The following is a 22543-nucleotide window of genomic DNA, read 5'->3' on the forward strand; positions in this document are numbered from 1 at the left end:
TGTGAAAGGAAGGGAAGCGTCAATGTGCTCCACTTGATGGCACTTTTGTCAAGTGCTTTCACACTTCCTGTGCCTCTGTTAGTCATTGTCACATTCTTACTTGCATTTACTCAATCATTGCCACAAATTTACCATAACGCCCTGATTGAGCTATTCACACACATAGTATATTCATTTTCATCTTGAAATATCACAAATAGAGATTTTAAAAAGGCACCAGTTACTATTATTTCCTGCTCATATTAACACCGTAGTGCTTTAGCATAGGTCCTTCTATATGCTGTTCTGCAATAGTGAGTAAAATGATCATTATGGATGCAGCATTAAGTGTGTCAAACTGTGAATATGTACACTTTTTCTGTGATAATGGTTTAAAGTAAAATGGATGTTGTATGGATTATGCTGAAAACAAAAAAATCAATCTGGAGAATGATGTGGATTATAATGCACAAAGATGAAAAAATGAGCTTCCGTTTCTTAAAATACAGTTTATTTGTGAATTTACACTGATTAGCAATACATCTAAAAGCAACTCCATTAGATAACCATTTATATAGGATTTTCACAGGTCACAAAGTAGCTTGGCTCATTCTGGCATGCCAAAGCAAAACTCGTTCTCTTTTGAAAAACAGAAGAAAAAAAAAGTGGATAAAGAGGCATTAGTAAAAGCAAGGTGCATACAGTTGGAAACAGAAGAGGAAAAATAAAAAGGATGCAATGCACATTCAGTTCATCTGGGAGCAATTTATGCTCATAAAATGGTTAATAAAAAAAGCCTAGTGCTCTCTGCAAACTAAAAGAGAAAAAAAGAAAGCGTACTGCGATACAAATGAAGGATGAAAAAAGAGAACTTTTCAGGAGGAGAGATGGTATGAAAGAGTGATAAAAACATGATGCGTTAGTGTCAGGTTGTCCTTACCCTCTGTCCCTCTCTGCTACACACATATGCACTTCCATTTCCAAACTCACACCTCCCTTTCTCCATCTTTCAGTTGTGTGACCTCAGCTCTTTGCCCAGAGCCAAAAGCTATCGTTTAACACAGCTAAATATGTGTCCTAAACCAAACCCCTCCCCCCTCCTCCCTCCAAATCCAATACTTCACATTGCTAGCTGGGATATTGGTACATCTGGTTAAACTGCGGGGGGGAGGATATGTGGCAACCCATCACACTTTGGCTTTGCAGAGTTCAACGGTGGGTCATCTGACAGTTACAACACGATCGTGTTTACGAGAGAAATTACACGAGGGAGGCTTTAGAAACTGAAATGACGACCGGGCTCGCAGAGTGATCAAATAAAAATAAATGTCCATGTGACCTCCTTATAATCTTCCAGTTTGAGGAGGCAATAAACGGCAAATTAAGCAAGGAAGCGTAGCTGCAGTGAATGTAGCTACTGAAAATAACGTTTTTTGGGAGCCTGAGGGGTGTCGATGCAGTCACTGGGGTAATTTAACAGAGGTCTTATTAGGGTCCTTGATGCCCGAGCAGGCAGACGAGAATCGCAACCCTTGTCTCATCATTAAAATAATGGAGGAAAATTACAATATGGCTTTAAAAACACACACATAAAAACACCAAACAAAGACGTCACCGCTCCACACTCCAAGATCCATGATTCTCATTTCAGCTGGCGACTGCAGACAGTTTGACTTAGTATTTTGGCACTACACCTCCTGTTTTTTTAAGTTTTTTTTTTTTCTTAGTTTCGCTGAGTAGAGATAATTTCTCATGTGTGACACCAATGAAAGACTTTTCTTTCTTCTTATGACTCACTTTCTCGGTCCTGACCGCTCTCCGAAACCATGCTTCGCTTGCTACTTGCACACCTTTTACCAAATACTTCACAATCTCCTTCACTGGTGAAACCACCTGCAACTAAAATGTGTTATATACCACTAGAAAAGTGCAGCACAATAAAATAAAAAATATATAGTTAAAAATCTATAGCCAACATATCCAGTTTCCATATATCTGTGTTATATAGTAAATTTGTGTACTCTGAAGATTAGCAATCAGGCATCACGTCAGCCATATAAATTCACTTCTTGCAAAGAGAGAAAACATGCGTAACATCTGTATTCTCTGTAAAAGCTTAGAAATGAGTACAAAACAGAGGTAACTAACACCAAATTTGTGTTCAATAAAAAAAAAGATCAAATTTCATGAGATGACAAACTAAACACAGTGACACGTCAGTAAAATTAGATTGTTTCTTTCTTTCTTCCTTTTAGTTTGGCAAAAAAAAGAAATTGAGATGTGGAGGAGAAGATATGAAAAATGCTACATAAATATTCAGAGTGGGTTGACGGCTCTTTGAGATAATGTCAACTGAGTTGTGATAGACCGTCAGCCTTCTTCCTCACTCTCTACTCCAGTCTAGTAACTCTTAAACTCGTCTATGGTGCTGAAATTCAACGACAACCAGCTGGGGAGAAGGTTTGTATCTGAAGCTTGCACTTTAAGAAGCTTGAAGAGTGTGAGAGAGTGAGGCAGAGGGAAAACCTCACTCACAGTAAATAAACCAACACAGACCCTGTGGATGTTTTGTCTGAGACCAGTTTTCCAGTGTGACTTCAAATTTCCTGTGGCGTCTCAGTTCCCTAATGCAGAGTCAGGTGACCAAAATGTGAAAACAAAACCTTAAAAGACTGGGGAGTCTCAGCAGACTAAAAAAGGGTTTTGTTTTAGCTTGTGCAGCTTTACAACGCTCACGTCACGATCCAATCATTTAATAAAATTGGATTTTGCAGCAAGAAAAACGCAAAGTGGTTTCAAGTTCTGTTCTCAGCCTGGGAAACAACACAGGAGGATCCAGTTATTCAGGATCTAAATGGCCTCACACTTCAAAGCTCATGAGGAGCCCTGTTAGAGTACTGCATAGGTGATCAGTTGTGTAGACAACATACACCATGTCACCTCACATCTGCCGCAACGTTAATTTGTGGACCCACACACCCACCCCAAAATTTCCCAAAAAATTCTTGTGTTTTTACAGAATGTGAGACCTTTTTTCTTTTGTTACAAACTAATTCATTTTTTGTTAAATCCTTTCTTCTGCCTTAAGCACATAGAACCTTCTGTTAAAAACTTAAAATAAAATAAAAAACAGAAATCATAAAATGACATTTAAAACAGGAAAAAAAATAAAAACAGACATTTAACAGAAAGGTGGCTGCTGCCCTTCTCTCTCTTCTATGCAGACGGTCTTCCTGCCTGCCTCTACCCCGCCGCCTGTTTGCTCTCAGGCCTCGGTCTTCTCTTTCTTTTTATTCTTCTTTAGGAAGGACGGGGTGCGGAACTTCTTCTTCTTCTTGGTGTTGGGTGATTTGGAGGGCGAGCTCTCTGGGGAAAGTGCCTCCTCGATCTTCTCGCCAGGGCGCACCGTGATTTCCACACTCTCCACACTGGTGGTCAGCTGGCTGACACGCTTGCACAGCTCCTCGTCCACGTCGCCGTGGTCGTCTTTGCCATTCATCAGGCCCGTGTGGTTCTCTGAGGGAGGAGGAGGAGGGAGACACAGGTTAGGTAAAGACAGGAAACATTAGATAGATATATCTCTTCATTCTGCAAGACAAGCAACAATAGCACCTAAGAACACCCACAACTAATATACAACCATATGGCTTGCAGTATGCTTAATATTGACAACCACAAGTACAAAGCACAGCATGTACTAACTGCTAATTGCAAAAATGTCACCAATTTGAACTATAACTAAATATATCAATACACAACTATATTAATAATCCAAAATAAAGATTAGGCTCATGTCAATCATTCAAAGGGTGGACATGACATAATACTGTAAAATGTAGTGAAACTCTGTGGCCAAAGTAACACTACAACGCTACAGCCTAAAAAAATACCATAAAATTGTGTCAAAACCATTTGATACAGTCTCAACTAAAACAGAACATTATGAGGATCCCAAATATATATTTTTTGCAAGAACTTTGCCCTGGACTTATATTCTACAGGTGTTTATGTTATTTTGTCAACCCCCCCTGAATGTGTCATACTATCCTCTCGCTGTCTTTCACACACTAATTCAATGTGAACAGTGTGTTGAACTTCCGCTTCTCACATAGACACGCTGTCCCCGTGCTCTACATATTTCATAATATCCCTGTGTTAAACCCCAGTGACCTGAGTCTGTCCTCATTTCAACTTAAAAAAATGGGGCTTTGAAGAGTGGACTATACCCGCTCCCTTAATGACTGTTCACGTAACAGGCCTGCAAATACAGGTTAGGGAATGCAGGGCACTGGCATCATGTTACTACAATGAACCACTAAAACACTGATGACTTCTCAGGTTATTTTCATCTTTGCACAAAACACACACAGGGCGACATTAAAGTGAGGCTCGAACAACAATTGACTTGCTTTCAGGACAACTGGCTGACCTCAAAGCCGTGGCGTCAAAAAATATGGGTCCCCTGAGCCAATGTGCTGTCGTGGCTTAATTGTTACTCATTGTGTGGTTTTGCATGTTTGTGCTGGAGGGAAGCTGACAGGAAGTCAATCCCATAGTGACATTATTTACAACGCTCTGATCTTTGTCTCCCTTGGAGGTACACCAACTGGCTTCAAATGTCATGGACAAGAATAAATTGTGTAGTGTTAAAAGATAAAATACTTCGACAAATAGATCTAAATAGCGAGCGAGAGGCTATACTTTAATAAAGAGAAATCGTATGATGTGACAACAAAGCGCACTCATGTTACCAAAGAAGCAGGTCATTGAGGTTAGATACCAAATGACAGGGAGAGGCAAAGATCCCCAAGAGCGTTTGCCTCTCTCTCTCTCTCTGCTGCCAAATGACTGCATTAAGCATTCATAAACCATGTTCTTTTAAAAGAATAGTTGGACATTTTAGGAAAAATGCTTTCTTGCCAAGAGTTAGATGAGGAAGTTGACTACACTTTCATGCCTAACTCTAACCCTACTGTATCAATAAAGTATTGAGCAAGAGCTAGAAGGTGATTAGCAAGATGACAGACATTTTAGCCAACACCAGAATTTAATTTGTGCAGATAAGCCATTTTGGGTCACTAATGGGGGAATGGAAAACTTTTTTTGTTGTAGTTTCATTCATTTAGACAGGTGAGTTTTTACATTGAAGACCATCAGTGCAGCAAACTTACAACATAGATCAGTAGTTTAAGTCCAAGATACTGAGCTCGGTTAATTTCAGTGAAATTTCCACTCACATGCACACACACAGAAACACATTTTTGATCATAAAGACACACAGTAAGGCAGCGAAGATCACTGTGAAAAACTCTCTCTCTCTCTCTCTCTCTCTCTCTCTCTGTGAGTGAATGATACCTTCTTTAGCTGGAGTGCTTTGCGGGGACTGGGTGAGAGACATAGACTGAGAGAGAGTGGAGCCATCGTCGGAGGTTAGCTCGTGTTCGCCATCTGCAGGGAGGGTGGGGAGGGGGTCCGGGTGGGGGTTGGTGTGGGGTTATGAGGAATGGATGAGAGGATTGCAGGGTGGTGTAGGGGATTGAAGTGGTGGGACGACAGCAGTGGGTTGAGAGGTTGTGGGGGGGGGGGTTTCAGGGATTGGGATGGAGGGTCAGAAGGGGGTGAGGGAGCGAAGGGGGGTTTGAGAGATTAGTGGTAATACACACATGTTAGAATCAGGCCATGCACAGCTGCTTTCACATACAATTTCCAAAATCCTTGTCTGTTGATCATCAGGCTCTAGCAGTGCCATCGCTCATTTGTTGTCTGTTTCTCCTGGTGGCTGAACGTGTACTGTGACATTTTGTTGTGCCTTAACATTTGGATCTGAAAAGCGAAGCCTTCAGTTCATGAAAGTTAATTGTAAGCTTTTGGTGGCCTAAAAAAGTCTTGTTCATTGTTTGGTTGTGCTAAAAGGTCATCTGAGGAGCTGGATGTTTATTTTTTTCTGGAAAGTACATTTTGTTTTAAAGGTTGTAAGCCCGTTTTTCACTGAAGAAAAATAGCATTAGCATTATCACAGTTAACCATAGAAATTGCACTTTGCTAACTAAGGTAGCAGCTAGCGTTAGGGTCAGCTCCACCTTATCATCCACATATGGTCACTTCTGGCTCCAAAAATCCATGATGGTGATGTCCAAATGGCAAAGTCGAGACTTAAAAATGTCCACAAACCAATGGACATGTTTATATGATTTATGCTTAGACTTGAATGAGTAAGCGTATCCAAACTTTTGACTGGTACTGTAGTATGTATCTATATCTGAAAATATTCTTTTTAATATTGTGGTTTTATAAATGCAACAAACATGTTTTGAAAGTGCTGATTATTTTGGCACAAAATGGCCTTATGATTGCTTGTTTTGTCCAAATAACAGTCCAAAAACTATTCAATATACAATGACATAAACAGTGCAAAGCATCAATATTTTGGTATTTCTCCTCAATAAATGACTTCAACAAATACATTATTAATTTTTTTGGCTTGATTTTATTCAATGCAATTGACTAAATGGATGACTCACTAACTATTTCAGCCCATATATCAATCATATCATGCTGATGTTAGCTTCTAATCCTTTGTTTTTTTTTTAAACATAATCATGCCTTAAAATAAAAGCTTTTAATGCTCTTCATCTTCTTGCTCTAGATTAAATAAGACTTAAGACTTTTTTGTATTCCCCCTCCTGTTTTCAATTTTTTTCTTCAAGAGCAACTTATGGTTCCTACATCTTCAAGCAGGAAAAAAAAAATCAATTTGGCTTTTCATATATCTTTCACAATAAAAAACCTTGTTTGCAGCAGCTGTTAAAACAACTTTAGTAGTATAGGAAATGTTGCAGTCCAGCTCAGCATTAGTAGCTTCATTAATGTTAAAACACTGATAAGTGTGAATGAAATGATATTCCCATATCACGTTAACACATTCATTAGCACATTCAGGGTTAAACATTCAGTTGGCTGAACGCATCATTCACAACTCCTTCATGCACAGCCTATAGAAACGTGGTTTCATAACAGCCTGTTCTGTGAAATATATAATAATATATGCAGATACAAACTGTACATGCCTAAAGCTGAAATTTCAGGAATGAATTGCTACTGTCAGTCGGAGGCCTGTCTTCTATATTACAATGTAGAAAATGTTGCATTAGCTTGTCATCTTAACAAAATGATTCATCCTATTAAAAGTGGATTTTCACCACACACAAATACAGTAGGTTGGTAGCACTTTATGCACTTTATTTAAATGTCCTTCAGTTGAATCAGCTTTGACATGTAACATTTTTTATAAAACATTAAATAAAATAAAATTAGTAATAATTATATAAGATTAAAATAATAATACCAGTTATAAATCTGCACAGTGAACTGGACACAACTAATCACAGGCACAACCCAGGAGTGTGTGTGTGTGTGTGTGTGTGTGTGTGTGTGTGTGTGTGTGTGTGTGTGTGTATGTGTGTGTATGTGTGTGTATGTGTGTGTGTAGCCCAGGCATGTATCAGGCAATTCCAGACGGTCTCCAGCTTGCATCCAGATTGGTCACCGGGGATTCATGGGGCTATGGGGGCAACAGTGTCATAGCAACAAGCTCCGCTCATGCGGCGGGTGTGAAGACCTGCTGTCTGTTCGGTCTGCCATCTTAGTCATACCGATCTCTCACACATGTGCACAAACACACATCAACACTTGCTCTATGTTTATGCACATAAGAACATTTGGACGATCCTATTAACATGCATGAACACATGTGCACGCTTATGTACATGTGCGTGTGAACAAATACACACATTCATCTAGTCCAATGTGGCAGGGCCTGAGTAGACAAACCCCCTTCACTATCTGGTAACTATTGATATTTTCCCCTGCCTGGCAGTGGGACAGAGGGCTTATATGATTGGCATTGACTATTCTCTGTGTGTGTGTGTGTGTGCGTGTGTGTGTGTGTGTGTGTGTGTGTGTGTGTGTGTGTGTGTGTGTGTGTGTGTGACACAAGGTTAATGCAGATATAGCCAGCAGCTGTACCCGTGGGGACGGATCCTCATTTGAAAGGTATATAGGTGTTTGTGTGTGTGTTGTGTGTGCGCGCGTCGTGTCTATGAGTGTGTTTGGAGTGTGTAAGCATATGGCAATGTTGACTGTGACTCCCACTAAGGAGACAGTGCTACACACTGAGATTGTATGGATGCTTATTGACAACTAATCTGCTGAGAGAGCACTGAATGACGATCCAGATGCACAGTAATCAATTTTTAAGTCAAGATTTGAGGAAGTGAGATTAGTAAGGGCAGAGCATGTTTTTGGAAAACTCAGATTTGCTTCAAGCTCAGTTTGAAATCTGCTCCAGCTGTTTTAGCTGATTCTGAGCACTTGAGAATGTCAGACGGCACTTGTTAACAACTCTAACAGGCTTCAGCAGAACGTGCCCATATCTGGCTGTTAGGATCACATATTTTCCACAGACAGAAAAATGAAAAAGCTGATGGAGCACACTGGGAAATAGCCTGACACAATTTACTCTGTTCTGATTGCATGTGAGGTAACAAACTAGAGATAAACTCACATTGGATTTTTTAGGATGATACTGATATATAATAATAAAAGTCAGATAATCAAAAATGTCTGGTTATTAAAGTGTTGTGATAAAGATATGTCTAGGGTGAGATATTTAAGCTATACAATGAAAGTGAATGAAACTTTAATTATTTGAAGGAAAATGTATATATGACGGATATAAGTGAAGACTTCAAAACCTGCCTTGCTGAAAGTTACTGAGCTGCATATCAGCTGACATCTACGCCAATATATGTGGTTGGCTTATAAACTCTGCCCTGCTGTTACATCAGTTGGTCTTTAGTGCAAACTGCCAACATTGAGAACATGCAAAGCCCTGCTACCTGCAAAAATCTAATGGCACAATGGCTTGCTGTCTCAAATTAATTTCTGCCTGTGTGCTCTCAAATTGTGACTTAAATGTTGATGATTGATCAGATGTGTTTTAAACTTATTTAATAATTTGGTTGAAAGGCATGGCTGTTTGCGGCTAACACTAAGGGACAAGAGTTTGGCTTTGAGCACATGTCACTGTGTGTGTGTGTGTGTGTGTGTGTGTGTTAAGTCCATATGTCTCTCAGTGTGACTGGGCTCTTGTGGTGTTCGCAAGTTGAGCGTGAACGAGTTCAGGATCCAGTCCACACAACTATGAACATTCATGAATTTACAAACTGGTGTGTGTGTGTGTGTGTGTGTGTGTGTGTGTGAGATTGTTTGTTTGAGTGTGTATGTGTGAGTGTGTGTTGTACCGTTAGGGCCCAGGTGCCTCCTATCCATGTTTTTGCGGTACCCATCCAGGTCTTTCTCTGACAGCTCACTGAAGGGGTTGGGAGGCAAGGGAGCCATCTGCTCCTCCTCTGTGGGCACGTATGGCTGTGGTAGGAGACAGCGAGAGGGGTGAGCATGGGAACACACTTATTTAAATCAGCATTTTAACATTTGAGGACACAACTTTTGTCCCAAACTGCACAAACCAACCCCAATCAACTAGTCTGAAGTCTGGTATGTGTCCCTGAAAGTGACTTAAGTCATATCTCACATACACAGACACACACTACGCACTCATAGAAATGCAAAGAACAAAGCCTAAACAAGCACACACACACACACACACACACACACACACACACACAATTAAATACTCAGAAAAAACTAAAAACTAAACAAAGCATAAATCATATACACACTCCTAAAGACAGACTCGTACACCCGCTGTGTCTGAGAAGGACAATCATTCATTACAGCATAACTAAGGCTGCTCATATAAAGATAAAAAGAGTGTTGACCACATCACACAAAACACATCTTTATAACAGACTGCAGAAAATAAACACCGCGCGACATGAGACACATACTAATGCATTTTACATTACAAGCACCACACGCAACAAGTCACACACATGCACACAAAACATGTGTGGGATATTATATCTTCTCAGGTTTGTGTGTAAAAATATGTCCTCAAGGCTGTCATGCTCCAACACACCATCAAACTCATGAAACTTCTGTGTCGATCTTGGAAGACAACAATAATAAAAACATGCAGTTTTGTGCTCTTAACAGGCAACAACTGTGAAAAAATAAAGAGTAAAATTGAAACACCACTGCAAACAGGACTAAGTAGCAAACACTTGTATATTTACCAGAACTTTTATCTGCACCAGATCCTTCAAAACAAGATACCAACCACAGCATCAAATGTTGTTATTTTTTAACGTCACCATGCCTTCATTATTTTCTATTTAATTCTGTCTTGCTGTGCAAAAATATCACATAATGAAATTAAGACTCATTCAGCATTTGCAACATAATATGTTGACTTGCCTCCACCTTGTGGTCAAACAGTGTATTTGCTGCCTGTGTTTTCTGGTACATCAATGAAGAGAATGGATCATAATTTAAACCCATTAACACCCACAGTTCACCCACATAGGTGTTTTTATTTCACTGATTCGAAATCTTGTCAGGACTGTGTGGGTGTATGCAAACTGTGCACATGTTGTTTTTTTATTGCATCTGCTGGGTTATGACAACTTACAACTTCAAGATTCATATTAGTTGATGGAGTTTGGTGATCTCTTTTCACAGCAGACTTTCTGACTTGTCATAGCCTGAAAAGCTGAAATGTTACACTAATGGCATGAATGATGGTTGCATTCAGAGCAGGTGTACCAGCTCCAGGTTCCTTGTGTTGTGCACCCTGACTCATTGTTTTGCATCAGTGTTTGAATAGGAAGATTTATGGCTATGATGCCAGTAAATCAGGTGAATTTGGATATCATCAAGGGCTCAGTCTTACCCGCCGTGGTTCGTCAACAGGAATGCCCGCAAGGTGTTGAGAGCGCGGCCCTGATGTCATCACATCAAACCGGTTCTGCTCTCTGATCTGTAATAGGACAAAACACACAATCATATACCTTATGCTGATCCAGGCATCTCCTCATATATAATATTTCTGTTTCAGTGCAAACCCTAAATTCTTCTTTATATATTCCTCTCAGTGCAAAAAATAAACAACCTCTCAGTTCAAATTTACTGTTCTAGTGTTTCTATCAAGGACTGTATAAAAACAAAATGCTCCCTCTGTTCCTTTACTTGTATATAATTCCTTGACTCATCACTAACCTAATAACATCACCAAATCAATGATTCAAATCTAAACACTTTTAGATGCTCATCACCTTGATGATCTAAAAACTGATATAGTTAGAAAGTGCTGTTTAACCGGATGAAATTTCGTCCTAACGTGAGTCTTGCTGCTAGCAACGTTCAATTCATGCAGAGTGAGAGCAAAAAGTCAGACTCACTTGGTTCCTCTTCTGCAGCACCTCGGTAGGGTCTGTGTTGAGAGGGACAAACTGATTGGCGTCCTCAATCCGGATCGGGGTTCCCGTCTCATCTGCTTTCATCCACTGTATCAGGAAAGCAATTGAAAACAGGTCAGATCCAAACAATTAACCAATAAAAACAACAAACTAGCACTGTAAATATCTGTAAAAGTTCTAGTGTAGCTGTTGTAAGTTACCCTATTTATATTGCACTGTGTAAAAACTAAAAGAAAATAATTCTATTACAACCAGATACAATCAAACACCAAGACCCTTAAGGCCCTTTTCACAGAAGACATTTTGACTTGCCAAAGCAGGAAAAGCACATTAATCATGGCCGTATTACATTTACTGTAAGTGAGGCAGTTCCAGCGCTCTAGTATTGTGCTCATGGCGTATTGGGACAATTAATGGATTCGGGCCATTGTTCAAATGAGTATCAAACAATGTTTTGCCTTCTATTTACTGAGGTGTATCACAGTAACACATCCATCTTTCTACTCTATATAGTTTATATATTTGTTAAAAAGCCTGGTTTGCAAATTCCACTAAATCACTGGAGTCCTCTTTGAAGGTCTGATATATGATTCACTAAAAGCTAAAAGCCACTAAGCAATAAGCCTCAATAGTAAATGAAATCAATTGGTACAACTGAACCAAAATTATTGTAGTCCTCGATTCAGCCAATAGATGGCGACCTAGTACCAAACCAGGAAACACGTCCAGTCAAAACAAGGCACTCAGCATCAACTGTACATGAACTGAACGACAAATCAGGCCATGAAATATACACTATATATCACTTCATGTTTAATTTTATTATATTAAATATATTAATCCACATGTACTTCACAAATACACACTAATTTGTTAAAAACTTGTGTTCCTTCATATTATAACAGCACACAGACACCATGCTCACCGTGGTTGTCCGGCTGTTGTAGCGCTCCTCTCCTCCCTCCACATTGACCTTGGTGTAGCTGTTGGGTGAGTTGAGCCAACGCGTCTTCTCCCTCTGCTGCCGCTGCTGAAGGAACTTGAAGGGCAGCCGTGAGGCGCTACTGTCCCCATCATCCTCAAACATAAACGCTGTGACGGTGGCAGGGATCTCCACATCACTCTTGTGCCTCGGCTTCTCCCGCACAATTGGATGCCGGTAGGTGTAACCTGTCCTGTAGCCCTGCAGCAAGACACAAGATAATACAAGTTCACACTGATCGATTACAGGACCTGTAAATATAAACCATACGGGCTCTCAAGAAGTTTGTACTTGTTTTTCGTATGTTTATGTAGTCCCCATTTGATTTCTATTCAAACTTTTATTTGTTGTCGCAGCATCCTGTTTCACCCATGGGGATCATTAAATTGCCTTAGCTCATAGCTTACATCATCATACATATTGTACATGAAGTGAATGCTAAACTATAACTGAAATGAGCATTTATTCTGTAATTTTCCTTCCTGTAATGCTAGTTGACCTGCCAGTTTCACACTCAGTCAAACAGAGAGGAAAAGACAGAAACAGTGCTGTGACCGCAGGGTTTCTGGCAGCACAGACCAGAGTCATTCACAGTCAGTCACAGAGCCATTTCCTGTCTGACCCTTTCTCTTTCGCCTCTCTCCCCCTCTCCTCTTTATCCTCATGTATCCTTTCTTTCACACTCCAATTTCCCCCTCTCTCTGTCACTGCCCCCTCACAACTGTTTTTCAGAATTTTTTTTCCAGACTCGATTTGACAGTTAAGTTCCGTTCTTGTCTGCTTTTTCCTTTACTGTTCATCTAAGCCCTGTGGTCAAAGTTGACCTTTTTAGATGATTTGATCACCCAAATGGCATGCTCTTTTCCTGCTTCACATGGGGATATTTATACATATTCACAGCTGGAAGCATGTCACATTTCTAAATGCATAGAGTGATAAGTTTATTCTCTTCCTCCTTCATTATCTTTACTGTTTCTGGGTTTTATACCGAAGAGCTTATCAGATACAAATGCTGTGTTTATGAGGTGAGAGAGAAGAGACGGATGATGGGAAAGGAGGAGGGGGGAGATGAGATGTTGGGAGGCAATGACTCATTGAGAGGGGGAGAGAGCAGAAGGGTAGGAGGTAGGGAGGAGGATGAAAAGTGTGGGGTGTGAGAGATGAGATAGGGAGACAGAAATAGTGATGCAAGGGAGACAGAGACAGATAAGAGCAGCTCAGATAGAAAGAGAGCAGAGGGACACATCTACATTTACCAGAACCCCTACACTTGATATTTGTAAAAGAAGCCAGCTGCTTTACACTGTGACTCAAAATTATTATGTTTTTTTATCATCACTCATTTCCTCCTCAAAACCCCTCTCTCCATGGGTATCTTTTTCCTAAATTTCTCATCGTTGTGTAAAACGAATCCCTCCTTGATGTGTTTTTTTAACAATTGTCCTTCTCAAAGACACCCATTAAAAAATAGTCTGTTTATATAGTTTAGGTTTCTGTAGGTGGTGCGTTTTTTTGTTAATCCAAGGTGATTTTTGGTATCCTACCGAGCCCTTCTGCCCTGCTCTAATCCAAAGAGACAGAAACAGCCAACAGACATTTGGGTATATTTAAATGTCACATATCATTTAGAAAGGCTTTTTTTTTTTTTTTTTTTTTACACCTTATTACCTTATTATGAGTGAAGATAACAGTATATATGTCATCAGTGTGTTTGTGCCAAAAATGTATGTACATATGCACTTACCAGATTATCCAGCATTCTCATCAGAGACTCAAACTCCAGCTCGCCAACCTTCCACTTGTATTGACTGGCCATGTTCACACTACCCGCTGAAGCCACGGCATGCACTCGTGACTTGTACTTCTCTTGGTCCAGCACTATCAGGTTGTCCACGCCCCCAGAACATGAGATGGCATTCACCTAAAACCACAAAGTAAGCACAGAGTAAATCATCCTTAAAATGACAATATTCCTGCTTGTGTGCAGGAACAGTCTTTCCCCACATGGGAGAAACACTTCATTAAGCTACAGCAACACCAAGTAATATACTGTACATGACATACAGCAAACATGGTTGGGGGATTTATTTATAGAAATTAAGCTGGGCTTTGCCGGATGGATTAATGTTTTCTTTTGCTAGACTGGGGAGAGTCAATCGGGAGATTTGGTATGCCTGTTACAGAAGGGGACACAACAACATCTCTAAAATCCGCTGCACAAGAGAACACAAAGACACGCAAGAATACAAGAGAACAACACCAGAGAACTCCTACACGTAATGGCAATGCCAACCATTTATACACTTTGCCAAGCTAAGACATGTGCTCACAAACTGTTTATACAATGTTTTTTCTTCAATAGGGGTTTATAAAGGGTCTTTAAAACTGACACCCAACATGTCAAATTAAAAAACGTACTTATTCCTATGATAGTAATTCCCAAATTGGGAGATAAATCTGAAGATGATTAATGGCATAAAAAGGCAAATATATTTCTGTTAAACATAATACAATTTTATATTTAAAACTATTTTCTCTAAGTTTTTCTTTTTTATGTAAGATACTTCATGCTTAAAAAGAAACAATCTAAGGAGAAAAAATCATATATATACTAGGGACATCCAGTAATGAGGGGAAGACAACATTGCTCCATTTCAAAAAAGGCTCTAGACAATTTGTGTAGCATCAAACTAGAGAAGACAGAAATTGTTGCAGTTCTCTAAGGTAAGAGTCTGCTGATACAATACACCTACTAGCTGCTTATTAATGCAGAAACAACAATCAGTCTAACACTAATTTCTCATTGCTGATCCAGATCTCATGATCTCTCCCCTCTGCCAACATCTCTTCAGCTTTCTTCTTGACTCAAGCAAAACAAAAGGAACAACACCACCCTTCTCTAATGCTGCTTTGGACCGACATCAACAACAACACATCAGATCGTCACTCCCTTCATTAAACTCCTAATAGCCTGGCTGTTTGACAGTGTTTGGCCAACATGTTCCACAAGGGAAGAGATTATTATTTACAGTGTTATTAGTGGCTGTTGTTAGAATAGTGAGGGCGGGGAAATGTGAAACTACTATAGAAGATTAGAATTAGCGGGAAAGCTGCCGCTGTTCTGGTCTAATTCATGAGTGGTGAAGCTGAGTGCTGCTGGAATGTGCTGGGTACCGAAAACAACAGCAGTTAGCTGGCATGTGTGTGTACCTGGATTTCGCAGGCATACTGGGCATTGTAGATGTAGTGAAAGGCCTCTTCGATGGTCTCCCCAAGAGCAACCACGCCGTGATTCCTCAACACCAAAACCTGCAACACACACATTAGGAAGAGCCGAACGGTAAGATTAAACACTTTGGGAGTTTTAAGCGGTCCAACAATCTAACTTTCTCTACTTGTACAATTATGTGACGGGCCCTTAATAAATAAGTAACAATCAAAAATTGTAAGGCCACTGGATGACAGCAGGATCTGGCAACAAACCAGGGGCGGAAATTCTCTTGAATTCTCTGAAATATGACTCATTTAAATTCTGTTGATCTCAAACTTGGCTGAGTGCAAGAAACTCACATGGGGAAGTACATACAGGGGGATGAAAATGACAGCAAAAATTTAAATGATCTAAAACTGGCAGAAGGCAACCCAAATGCAGCTTTCCACAGGATGTGCTGGTTTGACTGTCTTGCTAATGTTTCTTATATGAAATACACCAAACCCTAATAATCAGTTCATTTCTCTTTCTTGATTGCAAAGTCAAATATAAAATACTCCTTTCTAGTGGACTTTAAACAACCTTGAGTCAAGTGTGTCTACACTTAAGGGATTATTTGTTGTAAGCTTTCAGAAATCTTCACTTTTTATCATATTTCTGTGTGCTGTCAGGATGACTGTTAAGAGCACCATGTTGTGGCTCAGTGCTTGGTTTTCTTGGTTCTCATACCTTTGCTGTAGGGCCCAAGGCTTTTTGCAGCTCCCTGCGATCTTCCTGATCGTCCAGACTGCCGTTGTAGTTGTAGTAGGCAATATCACCCAGGATCAGAGCCTCCTGGGAAATGGGCAGGATGCCACACTTCATAGATGACACCTGAAACGAGAGAGAGAGAGAGAGAGAGAGAGAGAGAGAGAGAGAGAGAGAGAGAGAGAGAGAGAGAGAGAGAGAGAGAGAGAGAGAGAGAGAGAGAGAGAGAGAGAGAGAGAGAGAGAGAGAGAGAGGAGGAGATACGTTAGAGATAAGTAGCTTGGACGGGTGTATTAAAGCTGTCTCATTCATCCCTGTCAGCAGCTGACATCTTCCCAAGATGCTTATGAGTTGAGTCTACTTTGAAAGTTCTTTGAGAGCTGCAGAGATGAGGCTCCTAAGTCATTTGAAATATAATTGGATTCCTGCCCAGTAGACGGTGATCATACCACTGTCTAGTTACATAAACCTTTTCAGTAGAGGTGTCAAGATTGTTTTCAGTTACTTATTTACAATATTCAAAATTTTAAGATTCTCTGATACAACTCCCCTCAAAATCAATTATTACTTCCCTGTCACAATGAGTTTTAGTTCTGCAGCCTTAAGCTGCAGAGGTCTGACAGTCATTTGCTTGTGGGTTTGAAAGCTTCTGGTGTAAAGCGAACTTACAGCAGCCATGGCAGGAGTGTGCACATGTATGACGCAGCGGATGTCCGGACGCATGGAGTAAATGGCAGCATGGGGGCTGAAACCTGCATGGTCGATCCTCAGGTTGGTGGAGCCCTGGTCGATCACATCACCGATGATGTTGACCTTCACCTGAGAAAACATTGAGAGGAGCCGGAGTCAGTGGGAGATTTTAACAATGGTACAAAGGCACTCAAACACAAGCTGTATGAGGTTTCTGAAAACTTGACAGCAGCACCGCGCTCTCCTGAAAGGGAATATGATGAGGCTAGAACAGAGCACAGGTAGACGTACAGTAAAACTAACCATGCCAAGATCAGTGAAATCCATTATGCTCAGGCACTAAAGCACATCCAAAGACTGACACACGTAACCAGATCCACCCACCTCACAACACAACCACAGATCTGATAAACCTTCAACATTAACTATGAAGAAATAAACACAAGTCAAAATCAATGAGCGTGATGACAGAAATCACATTATCAACGATTCCCCCTCTGTCTCCAGGAAATGAATTGGACCGTTACTAGGAAACATATAATATAATAATAATATAAATAATATAGTCTGTGAGTGGACATGACGTCCTTTACAATGACAACTTCATTACCAGGCAGTTAGCGGTTATTAGGTTACAGGACAGATGGAGGAGAAGATGGAGAGAAGAGGGTCAGGAAACCAGAAAAAAAAGATAGAACAAAGACAGATAACTGTTTAGAGAGACTGGGACATAAAAAAACCCAGAATGAAGAGCAAAGACAAAACGAGTGCAGATGTCAGACCGCAGAGTAAAAGCTAATAACAAACAGAAAACACATCTTCGCCTGCAGACCTTGTACACTGCCATCACTGCAACCGCATGTTGTTCTTGGATACAAACCAGAATCTGCGAGTGTACATTTCTCTTTCACAACACGACGTACAAGTGTGTGTTATCACAACAGGAAAGGGCATCCATCATCCAGTCTGAGACTAATGGAATCCACCCAGTTCAGCAGGAGCCTGCTGAATACTCACTGAGGCTTTTCTTTTTTCTTTTTTTTTTTACTTATGTGCTTCTGCTGCATTTTGAGAATAGCTGAGTGTTACAGGAGATTTTAAAGAAAAGAGGCACTGAGGAGGGACTGCTGTGGTGGCTAATGATGTAAAACAGTGAGGAAACTATGAACCTGTATGACAAGTAATCTTACATCCAAGGAGCAGCTTTGGCCTTCATACACAAATCAAAGGTGTGATCCAACTGTAAGTAGTTTTTTGTATTGAGTTACCATTCTTGATACATTTGTACATTATTAGTATATTTAACCATGATTTAGTTTGCATAATAAAAGAAGACGATATCAAAGTCACCATGAAATTAAATGCAGTCATAATAGTAGCTTCGTACAGCGTCACATTAACATTCTTCTATTTAAACCTGCAGTGCAGAACTTTAACAGATAAATGAACATCCGTTACATTCAAGCACTTGCCAAACGAGTTCGCACAATGCTGATTAAGCACATCACTGCCATGTAAATATCCCTGTATTTCAAAGTATACAGAGCTCTTAAATCTGGTGTCTGGTCTGACATTACTGCATTGGCTGGTTGAATGCTCCATGGGCAGAGCATGTGCACCAGAGACTCCCGCCAGCTTCTAGTTAGCTCTCTGCTAACTTGAATGGGGATAAAATAATTTAATTGTGTGCCTCTTCTAGAATTTCCAAATGTTATGGGACTGAATGGATCAAATTGTGATAGTGAAACCAGTCATTTCACATAATAATTTTGTCTACGTATTCTTTGATAGTCATTATTGCTTGCTTGAATACTCTACAAAGTTCTACATTGGATTTCTTTAGTATATGTTTTTTGTGGTTGTTTTGTGTGCATGCAACATTATACATTAACGCATTCATTGAAATGTCTTTTTTGTTGTTGTTAAATGTGGTTTTGTTGAAGAGCATGTTTATATTCATAAAGTAAGAATATTTTTGGTATCACAACAGAAACTCAGATATTAGCCTCTGTAAAATGAAATTATTTATCCATACGGAGCTTCACTAAGGACTGATCTTAATTTAAAATGGTATTTGTGAGGCCGACAGCTTGATGGGTCAACCCAGTCTGAAAATCCTCAGACCTGTCCAAAATGGTACTCAGCCTTTTGTTTAAATGAAGGACTGTTTATTGATCTTTCACCCAGCAGAGGGAAATGAATGGCACCAGCCGAGCGTAACTAACCTCCATCTTTGCCTACACACACATACACAGTCATTGCCAGCTGCCAGACGATCGAATATTGATTAGGTTACATCACATGTCCATTACAGTATCTGTTCATCCTCTTGTGTCCTTCAGTTTGTGGTTCCCTCACTCTGCAGCAGCCTTTCAGTCAAACTGCTCTACGGTTAAGAGGCCCACAGCCCACAGCACTTCTAAATATTAAAAGATGCCAAAGTACGTGTCAGGAACAATCTGAAATGCGACTTTGTTGGATGTTGACTAGGTGTTTTTTAAAAAGGCTGATAATAAATGTAAAAGTATAGCAGGACCCCATAGGAGGTTCCTGGGCGGCTGAGAGGATCATTCAAATTAAGCAATTAAACTGAGCAATTAGATTTTGACCCCTGATTTTAAACTGATCAAAGCTCAGATTACATTTAAAGTGTGGTTGTTTTGTGTGCATGCAACATTATACATTAAAGCATTCATTGAAATGTCTTTTTTGTTGTTGTTAAATGTGGTTTTGTTGAAGAGCATGTTTATATTCATTCTGCAGCAGCATCAACTAAACTAAAATATGAACCTTATCCTGAGAGATCGACCAGTTCCTCTGTGAACTGGAATGACATCTCCTTCACCTTGGAGCTAAGACACAGATACTGAGAGGATGAGGCAGATGGAAGCTCACCAAAGCTAACTAGACCTCTGCCTTTCTCTGGCACTAGAGCCTCCAACCTAGTTCACCCTAACATGACCTCTCACACTCTTCATCATGGATAGTTTCTCTTAATCAATTTGTTCATGTCTCTAAACACTCAGCTGTGTTACTATAGAGACCAGTGGATTCGAAACAGACTGAGGGAGATGAAGGGGAAGAGATGGGAGACAAACACGACATAGACAGACTGGCATCAAAACATAGACTAGAAGTCTGAAAGTGGCAGACTACATAATACTACATAATTTCTCCTGACATCTGATGTGTTGTGGATGTTGTGATTAATCTAGGTATGACAACTCCATCATAACATTCAGTTAAAACTACAATTAGCTAGAAAGCAGCTGTGTGAATCAGTGGTGGATTGTGTTAGGTAAGCTGTTACCGCACCCAAAGTTTGGACATCTATGTGAGTGTGCAATTACAGCATAGATCTGCTTATCTTTGTAAGATATTTTTTGAATAAAACTTTTATGCTTTATATTCAAAATCGTAGTAACATCACTGCAACTACAGTACATGCTGAACAGAGAGAGCTAGGCACTTACAGAAGGGACTGTACAACATCTGGATATTTTGAGGCAGCTAACTACTGCAGCTACAGCTATTTGGTGCTGTAAAGTTAAACCATGTTATACAGACATGTCATTGTTTTTTAACGTAATATGCCACATCTCATTATTCTGAGAAGAAATGAAATTAGGTAATTTAACCTCAGAAGTCTTTAACTTACATATAAACAAAAAATAACTTTGCATGTCTGAGACAGGGTCATTTGTTTTTTGCTCAACATGTAGATCTTGGCTTCATCTTTTCTGAACTTTATGTTACATTAGAATAAAATTTAACAACAATTTTCTCCTGCCAGATGAAACTTTGCAGTGTACTTTCTGGTAACTTATGCAGCTACTTTTCTTTTGAGAATAGCTTGTAAAAGATATTGTTGTGAATGTAGTTTTGGTAAATGACTGTCTTTGCTGGACAGAAAATAAGCCATTCAGGAATGCCAACAAGGCGCAGCAACAAACTTTGCCTGAAGGACATTGAAAACACTGGTAATTGAACTCAGGCTTTGCTATGAGGCAGCAGCAGAAATCAGGTTACCAGCTGGAACTGAATTTCAGCCGAGTTTCATTCAATCTCTCAGCTTGCCGACACTCCTGCAGGTCAAACAGTGAAATGTGTGTAAGCAATATGGCTACTCTTAATCTTTATTCTTAATCAAAGACATGCATGTTAGGGTTTACACTCCTCTCAGTGCCCCTGACTAAGGTACTGCTAAAAAACCCACTGGGTTTGGTCCCCAGTCACTGCACTGCTGCTGTCCACTGCTCCTAGTATGTGTATACAGAATGGGTCAACTGGGGCAGGACAAAAAGTACATCATCTTCTACATCCAGCTGACAACCCTCACCTGCAGCTATAGAACACAGGTGTTTGTGTGTAATGTTTGCACAGATGTTTAAGAGAGGTACAAAGCAGAGAGAACAGAGGAAAGCAAAAGACAGAAGATGTGATTTAAGTGTCAACTGAATTTTAAGCAAACTTTGGCACGAAACACAAAAAGCAAATTAAGGCAGAGAGTTGTGTGGGTCAGTTTGGTTGAATAATTATGCTTCATAAATATCAAACAAACCACATCCACTAGAAATATAAAGAACATTCCAGAAATATATTATCTCTGTGCAAGTTGGTATTCTTGTTATTTAGTGTCAGTTAATGTTTTCCACATTTAATATTTTATGGATTACACCAAAAAACAATATCCTAAAGCATATAATAAACAGAATTAGAGGGAGTTTGAATGTAAGGCGGGAGGAAACAGGGTTGACAACAGATTATTACACACATTATTACGCATCTATTGACATGACACGCCCAGCTTCGTGACAATATGTGCACTCTTTGAACCGAAACTAGGCAGACAATCAACCTGAACTACTGTATTTGCTGACTTGAAACGGGCAAGCAGGGGAGTGGAAAGGGGACTAGTGTCAATATGAGAGGAGCCAGTGACACAATGTATGAGGAGAGGGAGAGGGACGGTGGCTGTTGTGTAAACACTGACAAGAAGTTCATGGACTATTTTTACCCCCACATACAATTCAAGGAAGATAATGAAAAGGTGGTAAATGGCTGATGAAGGAAGGTGGGAAAACATTAGTTCTGTTCACTATGGGCCAAAACCCTATTAATACTTGCTTGTGCTGTTAGCTGTTAGGGTTGGTCCGATGGACGATGCCATCGTCCATCGGCGATGACTGTCAGGCATCGCCGATGGACACCACATCGCCGATGGACACCACATCGCCGATGGACACCACATGTCCATGTGCCGCCGCCCCCCGCGTGCGCAGCAGTCTCCCACATATTGATAGCGTCTCCATGACGCCCGCAAATTAGACGTATTGTCCCGGAATCTGAAGTGAACGAGCAAGAGTGCGCACTAGAGTGACAGCGCGTGTGTGTTTGTGTAACTATAAATGCAGCACGTGCGAGAGCAAAGCTCTGTGTTGCCGCTTATTAGATCGACCCCCCCCCGCCCCCGCCGCCGCAGACATCGCCATCGGTCATCACGATGTTTTGCTTTGAACGTCGCCGATCGTCCAAATCCTGGACATCGCCGAGCCC

General features: G+C 40.3%; 1 protein-coding gene across 4 annotated transcripts in view; it reads right to left on the reverse strand.

The window, feature by feature from the left end:
• Positions 1-468: 468 nt before the first annotated feature.
• add3a (adducin 3 (gamma) a) overlaps positions 469-22543 on the reverse strand; it is a 105514-nt gene continuing 83439 nt past the window's right edge. For 3 of the 4 annotated variants that reach the window (XM_062428065.1, XM_062428066.1, XM_062428064.1), the window contains 10 exons: positions 16967-17116; positions 16280-16423; positions 15550-15648; positions 14084-14260; positions 12283-12540; positions 11340-11444; positions 10832-10918; positions 9282-9405; positions 5335-5427; positions 469-3495 (listed from right to left, as the gene is read on the reverse strand). In XM_062428065.1, coding sequence (XP_062284049.1) covers positions 3245-3495; positions 5335-5427; positions 9282-9405; positions 10832-10918; positions 11340-11444; positions 12283-12540; positions 14084-14260; positions 15550-15648; positions 16280-16423; positions 16967-17116 — 1488 coding nt within the window. In that variant the 3' untranslated portion in view covers positions 469-3244. The remainder of the gene's footprint in view (positions 3496-5334; positions 5428-9281; positions 9406-10831; positions 10919-11339; positions 11445-12282; positions 12541-14083; positions 14261-15549; positions 15649-16279; positions 16424-16966; positions 17117-22543) is intronic. The other variant, XM_062428067.1, reaches the window with a different exon arrangement.

Source organism: Scomber scombrus, chromosome 2 (genome assembly GCF_963691925.1).
Source record: "Scomber scombrus chromosome 2, fScoSco1.1, whole genome shotgun sequence".
NCBI lineage: Eukaryota > Metazoa > Chordata > Actinopteri > Scombriformes > Scombridae > Scomber > Scomber scombrus.